This window comes from Lissotriton helveticus, chromosome 7 (genome assembly GCF_964261635.1).
Source record: "Lissotriton helveticus chromosome 7, aLisHel1.1, whole genome shotgun sequence".
In the NCBI taxonomy this organism is placed as follows: domain Eukaryota; kingdom Metazoa; phylum Chordata; class Amphibia; order Caudata; family Salamandridae; genus Lissotriton; species Lissotriton helveticus.
In genome coordinates this window covers 457977283-457992525 of record NC_136068.1, presented here as the reverse complement: position 1 = coordinate 457992525, position 15243 = coordinate 457977283, and the positions used below count along the sequence as shown (strand labels likewise).

Sequence of the window (15243 nt, the reverse complement as noted above, 5' to 3'; positions counted from 1 at the left end):
CTGTACTTGACACAACTGTATGTCGTGCATTCCCTCCCCTTCAAAGGATTCACGACATACAGGAAATGATTCCTTTGTTTTACAATGGGGCGGTCGTTCCAGTCCTGAAGGTCCTTCGCCTGCTCGGTCTGATGGCTTCATGCATTCTGTTGGTCAACCATGCACGCTGGCACATGAGGGCGCTCCAGTGGTGCCTCCGCAGGCAGTGGTATCAGCACAATGGAGATCTCAGGGAGTCAGTGAGGATCTCCAGAGAAGCTTCGGCGGATCTGTCTTGGTGGGGAGTGAAAGGCAACCTGTCTCAGGGGAAGCCTTTTCAGCTGCCTCCTCCGGTGGCCACAGTGATAACGGATGCATCCACTCTAGGGTGGGGTGCTCATCTGGGGGATCTGGAGGTCAAGGGTCTTTGGTCTCCAGAGGATAGGTTGCTTCACATCAACCTTCTAGAATTGCGGGCGATACGTTTGGCGCTCAAGGCCTTCCTCCCTTCCCTTCGCGGTCGTTCGGTTCAAGTCCTGACGGACAACACGACCGCGATGTGGTATATCAACAAACAGGGAGGAGTGGGGTCGCAGTGTCTCTGCAGAGAGGCTCTGCGTCTCTGGTCCTGGGTTCAGGACCATCAGATTTGTCTGATGGCAAATCATCTGGCCGGGGTTCTGAACGTTCGTGCAGACAGTCTCAGTCGGCAGTTCTCTGCCGACCACGAGTGGAGGCTTCACCCAGAGGTAGTTCACGACATCTTTCGGATGTGGGGGACTCCTCGGGTGGACCTGTTCGCCACTCGCGAGAATGCTCACTGCCTGTCGTTCTGCAGTCTCCAGTTTCCGATGCAAGGAGCCTTGGGGGATGCGTTTCAGTTGAGTTGGAGAAATCAACTCCTTTACGCGTTTCCTCCCATACCTTTGATTCCTCGGGTTCTGAGGAAGATTCGCCAAGACCGGGCCCAAGTCATATTGGTCGCCCCGGACTGGCCAAGAAGGGTGTGGTATACAGATCTTCTCCACCTCTCCTTTCACCCGCCGCTCCGTCTCCCTCTCAGGGCAGACCTCCTCTCTCAGATGGAGGGGCAGGTTATACACCCCCACCTCCAGACATTACACCTTCATGCCTGGAGATTGAATGGGGCAACCTGAATTCCTTTTCCCTCCCGCCTGACGTTGTGGATGTCATCTTGTCAGCCAGGCGTGACTCCACTAAGTCCATTTATTCTTATAGATGGTCAAAATTTGTCATGTGGTGTGGGGAAAAGTCTATTGACCCTTTGAGAGCCCATTTATCTGATGTTCTCCAGTTTTCCCTTTCTCTGGCGCAACAGGGGCTTGCTGTTGCCACAGTGAAGGGCTATCTTTCAGCGCTGTCGGCATTTCTCTGCTTGCCTGACCAGCCATCTCTTTTTAAGTCTCCTGTAGTTTTAAGGTTTTTGAAGGGCCTCACAAATAAGTTCCCTCCTACTCCTTTTATTGTGCCTCAGTGGGACTTAAATCTTGTCTTGACTTTTCTGATGGGTGCTCCCTTTGAGCCTCTTCACAAATGTCCCATGAGACTTCTTACTCTTAAAACGGTCTTCCTCGTTGCAATAACCGCGGCAAGGAGGGTAAGTGAGCTTCAAGCTCTTAGTTTCAAGCCCCCTTTCTTGACCATTCATGCTGATCGAATGGTTCTTAGGACCAGGGCTGCTTTTCTGCCTAAGGTGGTAACTCCTTTCCATTTAGGACAGTCCATTACCCTAACTACCTTCTATCCTCCCCCTCCCCCTTCTAAGGAGGAAGAGAGACTACACCGTCTGGACCCCAAAAGGGCGGAGTCTTTTTACTTGGACAGATCTAAAGACTTTCGTTTGGATGACCAGCTCTTCATTGGGTTTGCTGGCTGCAAGAAAGGAAGAGCGGTCCATAAAAGAACCTTGTCGAGATGGATCGTCCTCTGCACTAAGATCTGCTACTCTTTGGCCGGTAAGGAACCTCCAGAGGGTATAAGGGCTCATTCAACTAGAGCTAAATCTTCGACCACAGCATTGGCTAGAGGTGTGCCTGTTGAGGATATATGTAGAGCGGCTACTTGGTCTTCCCTCCACACTTTCGCGAAGCATTACTGCTTGGATTCCGAAGTGAGGAGGGACGGCCACTTTGCGCGTTCTGTCCTTCAGGATTTCCTGGTTTAGAGGAGTGGACACCCTCCTCCGGGAGTGGGGACTGCTGTGGGACTCTATTCACAAGGTGAGGAATCCACAAGGCAGATGTATCTATCAGAAGAACAAGTTACTTACCTTCGGTAACGCTTTTTCTGGTAGATACAATATCTGCCTGTGGATTCCTCACTGACCCACCCGCCTCCCCGTTGTCCACTCTTCTATACCTGAGTTACTGTAATGTAATGTATATATATTTTGCTGTCATGGAAATGTTTCTATTGCTTTCCTGCATTTGCTTTACTATGTGTGTTTTGCCCTTACTATTGTGTACTGTGTATACTGTATACCTTTCTACTGTCATTGGTCCGTCCGTGTGCCTCGATGGCACGGAAAAAAGGGCGGAACTGATGTCATCACGCCGGCGTGGGCCTGTTATAGGCGTCGGTGACGTCAGCGGAGTCGCGAGCGATGTCGTGTCTCTATGACGTCCGAGTCCACGTCGGCGCGAGGCTACAAAAAGAATTTCCGAATGTTGCTGACGCAAGGGGATATTCACAAGGTGAGGAATCCACAGGCAGATATTGTATCTACCAGAAAAAGCGTTACCGAAGGTAAGTAACTTGTTCTTTACTTCCGCACCGGCCTTTCAGCTCTCAGCTAGTTTCTCTCACCCCGGTATACACACGGGGGTTTTTGTGCTGTTCTTTGACTGCTTGTGGTGCCTTTGCATCCCATTGTTTTCCGCTCTTTTCAGAGTTTCGTGGTCTGGTGTTGGCTGAGCTGGCATTGCTGTCCCCACTGTGTTTCGTCACCTTGTTGACGGCTAAGTTGTCTTTGGAACTTGGTGGGGTTCAGTCGCAGACCTGCCTCCTCTATGGGTATGGCTTTGGTATCTATTCTAAGTTAAGGAATCTGCGGCTAGATGTCTCTATCAGATGGATGAGTTACCTTCAGTAATTATGTATCTGGTAGCACATTCGGGCCAAGGCGCAAACGTCTAGGTGTACGGTGGGATCCTGCGTGATTGGAAAGTCTCCTTGGCAGTTCCCCCGCCTCTGGACCCATGATGCAATCTGCATCTTTTCATGAGCTATGACTGTTCTAGGAAATCCCTGGAGAGCCTCGTGGTAAAACCGTGAGTTTTGCCACTACACCAGACCAGAGGTTAGGATACGCCTTGGCGTGCGTATACCGCCATGGTCTTCTTCTAGGTCCTGATGAAAGCTTTGCAAAAAGTGCACATTTAAGCAGAAACATGTCGACCAGTATTCACTTCCATAGTTAAATTGGATCCTCCTGGCTACACTAAAGGGCCAGCATAGATCTGTCACCCGTTTTTAATAGTAACCACATTACCTTGAATAAATATTCTATATGTACTTTTGGCAACTTTTTAACTCACATCATATCCCTCACAAAAAACCTGCTCCGCTGCAACTGCAGGCGTCGTAGCACACCAAGGAGGCACTCTGCTTCCTTGGTGGGGACCCTATGATGAATAATGTCATCAACCAGGTTGGTGAGTGAGGGTCCTTTTAATAACCTTTTGTGTGCCCCTTTTTCACTTTTTTCTCCTGTTTTCTCCCCCCACTGTTTCCTGGTAGCCACTCTTCTGTTGGTTGTTTTGTATCTGGTAGAGAGACAGTCTAGCTGCAGATTCCTTAACGCCCCCCCATCCTCCCTGTTCTGCGAGGACCTTTTCAGGTTGCGTTTTCTGCATTCGCCTCCCTCCGGGTGGCTTTGTTTTTCTCCGGGGTGACATCTTTCACTTAATTCCTTGACGGAATGCTTCATTCTGTTTTGCTTGCTCTACAACACCCATTCTCTTGATTGGGCTGGGTCCAGTGTGGGGTCTACTCCTGTTATTTCACCCACCCCCACTTCTCAATCGCCTTGGGGTCTCTTTCTTCCCCTGCAGTCCATTGGTTTGAAGTCTATTGGCTCTCCCTCAGTCTATAGGTCTCTTACAGGGGATACAACGTCCCTTTCTGGTGCTGACTTGCTCATGTGTTCCAGACTTGTTGCCCTTCACAGATATATATATATTGTAGTTGCAGACTTTCTATCGTCTACCATGATGTTTTTTCGCATCTTCTTCTGCCTCTGGGGAGGATTTAGCCTTCGCTTTTGCGGGGTTGCTTTCAGAGCGGTGCTCTGCTCTTTCCCTTCACTATTTTTCAGTAGACAGTGCCTGGGCACTGTCCTTTATGGTGCTGTTTTTCACCATTAATTTATTTTTCATCTTTTTTCGCACACTGTTCCTATGCCCTCACAGTTTTTAGTGGTGGCTCCGCTTTGTGGCGGGGAAAAGTTTCTCCGACGAAAACTAACAGCGGGAGGGGCTTATATGGTTCCGCTGACGTCACGTCTGTGGACGACGACAAGGTGGAGCTGTGCGGGGCCGTCCCTGGCGTGCGCGCAGAGGAGCTACTGCGGAAAATTTTCGGGATCCAGTCTGACTCCTGGGGATATTCTAAGTTAAGGAATCTGCGGCTAGATTGTGTCTTTATCAGATGCATCATTACCGAAGGGAAGTAACTCGTCCATTGCCAATAGTATTCATTTCTTCATTACCATTCAAGCATACAAAAAGAATTCTGTGAGGAAATTTAAAGGCATCCTTTTTTTGCCTGGAATCTTTATGTAAACATCATTACTTCATGTTACTAAACAAACATCTAATTTTCAAAAACAATTTGAAAAAAGTGTTTGAATCTAAGTGGATATATCCATTTATTCAAAGCAAAAGGATACCATTGATGAAGAACTATCACAAGTATGTAAATGTTCCTTCCATGTAACCTGCAAGCTTTGTACATTTTGAGATAACTGTGCTTGGTAAGAGCGGACTACCTAATAATTAAGAGTATGTCTAAGTATTTTAACCGTAGATGGTCAGTAGTGTATCCTATAATTGCTGTGTAGGATGCGTAAATGATTCATATGAATAGCAGTCTTGTTCTGAGGCCTTTTTAAATAATTGATGTTTATCTTTGCTCTACTTCAACAGATAGAAGAGGAGATGCTAGCCCTGCAGAACGAACGGTCTGAGCGAATCCGTAGTTTGTTGGAGAGGCAGGCTCGGGAGATAGAGGCCTTCGACTCGGAGAGCATGCGCCTTGGCTTCAGTAATATGGCTCTGACAGGTATCCCAGCTGAAGCCTTCAACCAGGGCTACACAGCTCCACCCCAGCCCTGGCCTTCCCGGCCTGTTCCAAGAAGCGGCTCACACTGGAGCCATGGGGTTCAGAACAGTGGTACTCCCCATGCATGGCGCCAGCCCCCCATGCTTGCGCCACCATCTGCATGGGGTCATCCACCATCTGCGTCTGGTGCCCGTGGTAATGTCTTGCTTCATCGCAACAGCCCACAGCCTTTGCGGCGTACAGCATCTGGAGGACAGTCGGACCAGGGCATGAGCCGTAGCACCAGCGTCACTTCCCAAATCTCCAATGGATCACACCTGTCCTACTCGTGAGCTTGGATCTGGTCGCCAGCACTTGGGTTTTCATTTTATAAATATGAACTATAAATATTCTAACGAATCTATAGAGATATACACGCACACACATATATAGATATATGTATATATATATTTATCTATATAATGTATGTGTGTGGCGGGACTTGAATGCCTTTGCTGCTCATGTGGCTGGATAATGAGTGGAGCCACTACTGGGATTACCTTGTTATTTTAGAGTGTCTCTGCTAGTGTCCTCTACCTTTCTGACACTCATCTCATGATTGTGCTCAGGCCAAGCCTGTTTTTTTTAGGGTGAATCCCCTATATTAATTGGTCAACGAAGCCCTGATTGGAGTCGGACTGTCTAGGGAGACAATGCACCAAACTAGACCTGAGGTAACCGGGCATATTGATTGCATAGCTCTTTCATTAGATTGTGATGAAGAGCTTCTGAAATTTTGCACAGAACATACCGGAAAATATTTAATTGGCACATTATTAGCTCCTCATTTGACTCGACTCAGGGCACTAGTGAAGGAATCCAGACCTGGTCACTGCTGGGTTGAGGGGTAGGCACTGGGATACAGACCTCCTTGCCTCTATGCATGCATGTGATTGGAATACAAAGAACCTGTTACTTCTAGGGCTGGATAAGCTCAGACCATTGACACAAGGATGCAGAACATGTCTCCTCTTGTGCTAAATGGGCTCCCTTGCTTAGCATATGGATGCAGAGCGTGTCCTCTCCTAGAATGAGTGGTCTCTGCAGTGGCACAGGGATGCAGAGGTGGACACCTACAATTGGATTACTCAGGGGATTGGAGTTTGTATGCATAGTCTATAATCTCTAGCACTGAATAAACTGAGGCACTGGGACGGGTTACCGAGTCTGTCACCCATAGTTGGCCCCATTTTACTCCCGGAAGTAGCAATTGAAGGTTAACAGGTAATGAGGCTAGACTTTGCCCCTTGTGAAACGAGTGTGCAAGGCAAGTCAATTCCTGGAGAGTCCCGTAAACCCTAGAAAGGAATATCACTTGATTGAGTAACCGTGAAAAATGAACCCCAACCTCCTCACTAGACCTATAACGTGTGGGTACATGCAATATTTGAGTTGGTCACGGAGATCGAAATGCCTGAAAACGTTGTTCTTCCCATGTATGGATTTTATGAGATTGAAATGGGAGGGTAGTCAAATTTTTTACTGCAGTGATTCAGTAAGTTAAGGTTCCTGGTGATGTTCTTTAGTCTATGCAGTAATAGAGTAAGATAGGAGGGTGGAAAAGCACCACTCTGGCGGCCTACCAACTTGGTCACAGAGGTAAAGTAAGCTGCTCTGTACAAATATTCTTGGTCTTGGAGTTTAGTGAGCTGCTGTCTGGAATTGTACAGGTATCTTGTAGTCCTAGAGATGGGGTAGATTTGCTCTTGTTCTGGGGTTGGGCAGGATTTTTTGTTCCTCTGTGTGGAGTTAATTTCTCTCTTGTGGCTGAACTGGTGTGGGTATCGCTGGCTTTCAACTGAGTCTAGTTTCACTCCTGCATTCGGGCCATTTATTCCTGGTCATCTCCTAACTTACATACTGTGATCCCACCCTTCCACTTCCAGATTGGATAAAGTGATCTTCTGGAGCTAGGCACTTATCTGTGTGTGTTCAGGTGGGTCTTCGAAGGCTCTCTTGTACCTCTGGGTGTGGGTTTGGCTGCTCTTGGACTAATCGGATATCTGTTTTTCCACCAAAAGATCATCCTTTTATTCATAAGTTTAAAATAATTCCCCTTTGTCATTTGAAGCATAATAACGCCGTTTTATTACTTCCTTTAAGATTCTGTGAATTTTATTTTCCATAAATGTGTCAAAGCAAAAATTTTGCAGTGTCTCATTTGAGTCAGTTTAGTTCGTTTTTTTCCACCATGTTATAGAAAGACCTCCGAACAGCTACCTTGCGTGGCTCTGATTTATTCGTTTGTTATTACCAACTTAGTCCTATGAATGGTATGTCAAATACTCTAACAGTACTCTTTGGGAAGTTAAGTTTAGAACAATGAGAGTACCAACCCAAACAGTCATTCCTATTGTAGTCCTCCTCTCACTACTGAGAGTGGAACTTATGTTTCCTAAAGTGAAGTGTTTTTTAATTTTTTTTAATTTATTTGTAAAAATTCCTAAGTGTTTGTTAGTTGTAAATATCCTTTGGTTGATATCTGGCTCCTTATTTTTGTTTTGCTCAAGGCTTTCAAAATTGTAATTTTTCTAATCAGTATGCCTGTATAATGGTTATTGGCTAGAGAAATGTAGTTGTTACGATAAAGTCTCCATGGTACACTCCTCAGATGGCCTTTAGGATTTTGGCTGCCCAGTGAGTGTAAGCGGATTAATATTTGCAGAAGTGCAAAATGGAAGACTCTTCTTTCTAAACTGATCTGCTTAAATGAAAGGTCCTCTTGTGTTCCTATTCCTGACCCAGTTCCAAAATTGCAAAAGAGCGTGGTCTGAGATGAAGAGGTCTCCTCATGATAGACAGCAGCCTTGCGCCAATTATGTATATACCTGCTCTCTATTTGTTTCACAAATAGATCTGTGGCAGCGGCACCATCTCGCCGTGAAAAGTGCACTGGTGTAAACATATCTCACTTGCGCCCAGTTTCCTGTGTCTGTTTACTGTTTTGGACCAGCAGTGGCATGACTAAATGCTGGTGTATTCAAAGAAAGAATTGTGAGGGCCTTTGATTGCACTGCCATTCGCGACATAACTCGCTTTCCGCAACAACCCCGTAGTTGTAGTAGTCTAGTTATGGCATGCTAGTGTCTGCAGAAGCTTAATGTTAGTTATTGTGATACAACCTGCTTCACAGGTCACAGTTGAGGTCGACAAGTGTAATTACCACCACCTTTTTGTTTTCCACTCGCAAGCATTTCATGAGCTAGTGTACTGACCGTTTTTGTCACTAACCCCTAATGAGTTTGTGTTAATGTATTCGTCAGCCAAATTGAGTTGGGCCAAAACATTCATTTAGCTGCTCCTCCTAAGCATACATTATATGAAATGGATAACACCATCGCAGGAGCCTCTTTTAAAATGGTGGTCGGAGTCTCTTGCAAAATCTTGACATTTGAATCACCTTCAACAGTTCTTTGAGGTATTCTTAGCGGACCCCAAACAGTTTTGACACCCAAGTCTCTTCTTTTACTGGTGTCTTTCTTAACTCCCAATTCTGACGCAACAAACAAATTAAATTATCTTTGTTTCCAGTTGCACTATTTTCCTCAGACTTTATTACATACTTATCTGCAGTGACTGATAAGAGTAGTAGTTCTGTTGCTTTAATATATTAGGATACATTATTTAATGGCTGAGTACAGTTTGTCATTGTCGCATTCCTCTTATTCACAAGCCTCTGGATATTTTGTACAGGGTCTTGGAGATGTTGAGAAGGAACTTTCCGATCATTCCAATCAAAAATCACTTAAGATGCTGCTTGGATCCCAATTAGTTCTAGCTCTAGTTTAGAAGTATCAAAAAACAAATGTTAAGTGTTTACTAAAGAACTTATTTCAAATTTTAATAATGATCCGTTGAGGACATACGTGGATTTTGCTGCTGTGCCAAATGTGTGTCTGCTTCTCTTCTATCTATCTATCTATCACTTCTCCGGCCAAGCCTGGCAGGTTTGTTGAAACCATTATATCTTGTCTGTGCTTCATGACTTATAGTCCAAGTCTCAGGTCATTGTGTCAGGAGCAAATAAGGATTTTAAACAAATAGTGCTAAATAAGACTTTAGTCTGTTGTTAATTGACTAGATTTAGCATATATCATTTTGTCGGTTACACTTGACTGGGTATGATTGCAGTTAGATGTTTAGTACAGGCACCTGTGTTCTTTCGGCTCATAAGGCTAAAATACTTGTACATCTAAAAGAAAGGTTTATGTACCTCCCTTTTGAAGGTTTAGTTTTTCCATCCTGCTGTGGAGGAAGTTCTTAGTGAGTAGGGTATGACTTTTGCAGCTAAATTCCTGATGAAGCATGCTACAGGACTTCTCCAATGGCTTTTATGCTATTCTTTCATTCAGGTAGATGTGTCTCATACAAAGGTATTCGACAATGCAAGAAGGAAAAGCATAAGAAATTATCAGTCGGACAGAATTCTTTGCACAATTCTGAAGATCCAACTATTAGTCAAAACATGTTTTTCCTTTTTCACTACCCTCTCTCAAAAGTAAAACAATGTAACTGACAACATGACTTTGATTAGTACCCATATCCATAGTCCCCTAGAATTTGTCGTCACAGCAGAGTTTGGACGAGGTGCAAGGTAGGCCGGTCAGGATTTCATTGCCAATTCAACAATGGAAAGCGATGACTCTGGATATGTAGATACCTACTGCAGTTATAATTGTTTCTGTCTCTTGCAACCATCACCTCCTATTGTCTGCCATTCAGACTTTTAATTTTACATGCATGCCTCATTTTGCAAGGTCACATATTTATCTAAAGTTGTTCAATATCCAAAGACAAGAATTGAGTTTGAACTAGATTCACACTAGAGAACTGGTTGGGTGGTCTTTGTCTACAATATGGATCTGTAATGTGTTTCTTCCAGTAGAATGCTATGGCTCGAATGCGACAGACTCCATCCAACAGAGATTGCATGACTGCAATAGTTTTTGAGGGTGCAGTTTCCCACATATGGATCTGGCTTTTCCCATCATAAATTCCTTACGTTTGATTTGGGGATGGCTACTATAAATTCCTGGTTGTTTTGTTTGGATTGAATCTGACACGAAGATTATTTACCCAGATAAATGTCTCTCAAAGGAAGGAGGTGTCCATATTTGCCCATACCTAGCTGAGTAGTTGATATCCCATGCCCCATCTTAAGTGTTTATAATTGAACTTATCTTGCAAGATGACTTTCGTGCAAATTATGCCTGCAACCAAGGTTACTTAACCTTATAAACTGACACACTCAAACTTGATCCGCAGATATAAATTGGTTTTGAGGATACACTCATTGTTTCTTCCTCAGATGGTGTGAGAATTCTATTATAGCCAAACGAAACATTCCCCTGTGTGGTGTGCTAGCCCATCGTCACCTGCTAAGTAAGCAGTAGATATACCAGTCTGAAGTGAGCATTTTAAAGCAGAAGAATTCAGTGAATCTCATATCTCCTATGGTACGAGGGATAAAGGGCATCCAGTTTCCAAACAAGCCATTTCAGGGTGAATTGCAAGTTTGGTTAGCTTATGTTGACATAATGAAGAGTTCTTCCAAAATGATAGACGAGAGATTGTACCTAAACGAAGGTACCCACTCCAGTGCTTTTTGGGAATGGACTGTTAGCTAAAATGTGTGAGGCTGGTGCATAGAGATGTATGTACGTTTTCCAAAGTATTGCCTAGTTTTTGATGCAAGAACCGATGCCCAAGTGGTAGTCTTGAAAATCATGCTTGGCTCTCCTTAATGTGATTTGATGTTGTGAGGCCTCTATAAGCTTATGAATTAGGTGATGGCTGTTTACCTTCAACATTAGGTGTTAAGTGCCCTTCCCCGGATCCATAAGTCCCTTCGCACCCCCTTCCTCTCCTACCCCTCTCCCCAGGCATAGTGGTCCTAAGTTGCACATATCAGTTACAAAATGAAATAAAGTGGCCCCATGAATGCAGAGTTTTCGGAATCCTCGGGTCTCCAATGCTCTGAATATACTGTTTAAGGTCCTTTTCACCTAGGTAATTTCTAAGGGGATTTATTAATGTTGTTAAGTAAGTAAACAATTTTTTAAATCCTGAAATCCTATATAAATGATCCAGATATAGCCTGGCTGATAGGACTCGTACTAAACGTCTAAATCCACAGTTATGCAACATTTCCATCCTGGATGGTTATTAAATTCTGTCTTGGAACTGGGCAAGTGACTCTGGCTACAAGATTTAGAGATGCTGTTTGAATGAGGCTATTCTTGTGGTCTAAAGTGATTTCTCACCTGTGAGCAACACGGTATTCTAGGGGTCTGTGCTAACTCGATACTCTCCACAGAGTAGTGTATTTTACTATGACGACTGCAGTGATTGTATCTTCTGACCTACATTAGAGCATGCACTTTCCTGTAACAAGGTTGCTGTTCTTCATGCATTGCACCCTTGATGTAGACTTATATGTTTGCATTTCTTTGAGCATGAGTATTCCACCCATTAGAGGTGCAAATACGACATCTAGCCCAGTGTACTTCCAGGATGGGACAGTATTGTGTGTGGTAAGATGCTGGAGCAATCTTTCATGTTGTGGATGCTTGCAGGACTGGGATAAGGGTAGAAACAACAGCTTAAAATGGCATTGTAGAGTACAGCAAACTCATCTGGCTTGCATGTGCACTACATTCAGCACCGTGAGCACAGCATCATCCACAGTCCTCAGGGATTTGGTAGGAACTGAGTGATGTATAGGTGCCCTCTGCAGCAACATGTGAACATAGCTGCTTTCCGAGCTCTTAAGGATGGGGTCAGCATCACTACTACTTCTTGGGTCCATGTAGCACACAGCACATCTGCTTACACAGCTACAAGAGGAGTATGGTTTGTCTGTACCACTGGACGCGAACTGTCGGAAAAGTGAGCGTGACTACTGTGAAAAGATGTGCAGATGTCAGGAACATATCATTAAAGTCTTATACAGCAGTGTACGTCAAGCTACTAGACCTCTCCTACTCCGGGCTTTAACTTCACAAGATAACCACTCTAACACCCCATTCTTAGCATTTCATTCCTTGCATCAACCAACCCATAAATCGTTCCATTCTTCTTCATCAGACCCTAACCCACAGTAGCAAATTGCCTGCTAAAATAATCTCCGGCCTTTCACCCCTAAAAGTCCACCCACCAGGGAGTTACCCTTAAAACAAACATAGTGGGTATTGGAGTTCTCCATTAAAATCTTTCATTTAGAGAGGCATGCGGTGGGTCCTGTGTTTTTGGATCCATTAACCACAAACCTTTCTTGCTTGCTCCAGACTATTCTAATAAAGCCTTCTTTGTTCTTTTTGTGACTTGGCACAGTAACTTACACTCCATATTCTCACTAAACTCTTATTGTTTTGTATCCCAACTCGGTCTTCCCCTGGTACAAGAGTACCAATAACTACCAAATTAGCATCCATTGGGATGGAATATGTAACTGTAGCTTTATTCCAGCTCTGTGTTGTAGATTATGGAGGTCTGGGGCTGGATGAGCTGCCAATGACTGAAGTTTAACTCATTCAAAGCTGAGATGATAATATAGGGAACATTGTCTAGCTTGCATAACTAGAGATCTGCTCCGAGTCCGATGACATCTAAAATTTAGGGTTACAATTTGAGCTCCTTTCTTTAACCCTGCAGTTTGCATCACTTTTAGCTGCCTTGTTTGTTATCCGGTAAGCAATACATAAAGTCTTGTGTCGTTCCACAGAGATCAGTTGTCTCTGCTATACCAGCTTTAGTATCCTCTAAGTTGGATTTCTTGGCTTACTCTCTTGACCTACACAAAGGGCCTCTGTCTTGGCTATCATGGTTTCATTTGATCCAAACACTGCATCAGGTCTGTTTACAGGGTCGCATAAATAAGTTTCAGCAAGTTCTCTAATTCTAAGTATTCAGTTTCTCCCAGTTTCAGTTTGAATCATGTTTGTATCAAGGGCCATTGTTTATTCCGGTCTTTGCGACACAGTTCCTATGTCCTTAGTAATACAGTTAAAGATTATTTTTCCAATTGGACTTGCTGTCAGCCAATCTCACAAGTTGCATAATTCAAGATGAAACAAAGATTGGAGGTCCTTGTCTGTCATGGTGTTAGTCATATGGGACAGCCTTTTGATCCATTAACACACACTACCTCTAGTCACCTGACCTTAAAACAGAAATAAAGAGATTTCCTTTAAGTGGCAAACTCTGAGACACTTTAAAGGGTCTCTGAACTTTATGAAAGGCAAACCTCGTTTTCTAACTCTACCGTAGTCTTCTGGTTGGCCACCTCTTGTGATCCAAATATCAATATACTCCTACTCCTACCTGGTTCGTCTTTACCTCATGATTCACATCAGTGGTTACGTAATATGACTTTTTCTTTATAAACTTACCTATGTTCAGTGGTCAGTCATCCTTGTCTAACTAGCTAGAAAAAATACTTTAGGCCTCAACCATCAGGGTTTGAGTACTAGAAATGGAGACATACTTGTAGCAATATGAATTGGGCTGCAGTAAGTCCAGGTTGTTCATTCAGCCTCACTGCGCAGTTAAAACGTTAAGGCATCATTTGCAAGTTTACAGGGATGATCCCCATTATCTTTCCCCTCTAATTAATTTGGTTCAGATCAGTATATCTTGAGGAATATTTAAATCTCCTAAGTAGTGAACTGCACTCCATTATTTTTGCTACAATATTTGCCACTCACCCTTCAAGAAATGTCTCGAAAATAAATCACACTACTTGTCAAATTAATCACTGTCCTCAGCATTGCACTTTCAGAACGTTAATAAAACAAGACTAAAATGCAAATTAACCTGACCACAACAAATGTAAAAAGATTCTTGATATCTAATTCAGTGTTCTCTGATGGTGTAGGAGCGTCGACTTGTGCAGATAGACTTCCTCATATCTTGTACTCTTACCTTCTGCACATGCCACAAAACTCTTCACAGCTATCATAATTGAATTTTGTACAATAAGCCACTAAAAAGTGTGCCTCACTCTATAGTAATGGTTTTATCCAATATGAACCCCATCAATTCTGTCAACGCATCCCAAGATTACTAGTCAAGGTCATTCAGTGTGCAGATTCTTTCATAAATTATATCAGTTTGTCAGCATTAAGACCTAATTTAATCACCAAATCTCTGATTCTGCCAGTCCTTGAAAGAATTAAACTTGCACGGATGTGTACACTAACAAAATAGTCTACCTACATGTTTAATTCCTTCCCTGCCTCAAGCAAGCTGATGTACACCTGCCAATGCCCCACTCAACTAATCAGCATTTCCAACTCTTCAGTATTCTTTCATATACAAGACATTCTTGTGGGATCGGTGAGCCCATTTGTGAGTATATCACATCGTATCTCATTCAGAGTTAAATCGATGACTTGTAAGACTAAGCCTTGCACTGTATATCATGTTTTCCCAGTACCTTTAACATTACCTACCTGTCTGTATTTAAGCTGCAGGAAGCAAGTAGCACTGTCTAATTTTGACAAAATTCACACAGCAGACCTCACTGCTTGTACAACTGGCCTTTGGGTGTCTGGTTAGGAAAACAAAACCAACTGTGAGGAAAGGCCTCTTGACACTGCAGAGAGGGCTACTGAGCAGTACGATTGGCAGGAATGTACTATATAAATATTTCTTACATAAGACGTTGCACAATTGTTGGCCACACATCTGAGGTCTTCGACTAATCTGCAGGACTCCACAGATGATGTGCGCACTGTAAATGTTGGAGGATAGTGCTAGTATTCTGCAAATAAAAAATCTATTAATGGTGCCTGGTTACAATTACCACTCTGTGCTGTCTCAGTATTGAGAGCGATGTTGGACAAATAAAATTCCACCTGCACAGCGGTAGGAACCATATGCAAACCATTCACAAAAGACATATAGAAACAGGTGAATGGCATT

The 15243-nt window shown here is 43.6% G+C and overlaps 1 protein-coding gene across 1 annotated transcript in view; it reads left to right on the top strand.

Moving 5' to 3' along the window:
• The window catches only part of TAOK2 (TAO kinase 2), a 934333-nt gene extending 928576 nt beyond the window's left edge, over window positions 1-5757 (top strand). Inside the window, exon 23 of the mRNA XM_078652408.1 lies at window positions 5145-5757. Within this exon, the coding sequence (XP_078508534.1) occupies window positions 5145-5612 (468 nt within the window). The 3' untranslated portion in view covers window positions 5613-5757. The remainder of the gene's footprint in view (window positions 1-5144) is intronic.
• The last annotated feature ends 9486 nt before the right edge of the window (window positions 5758-15243 follow it).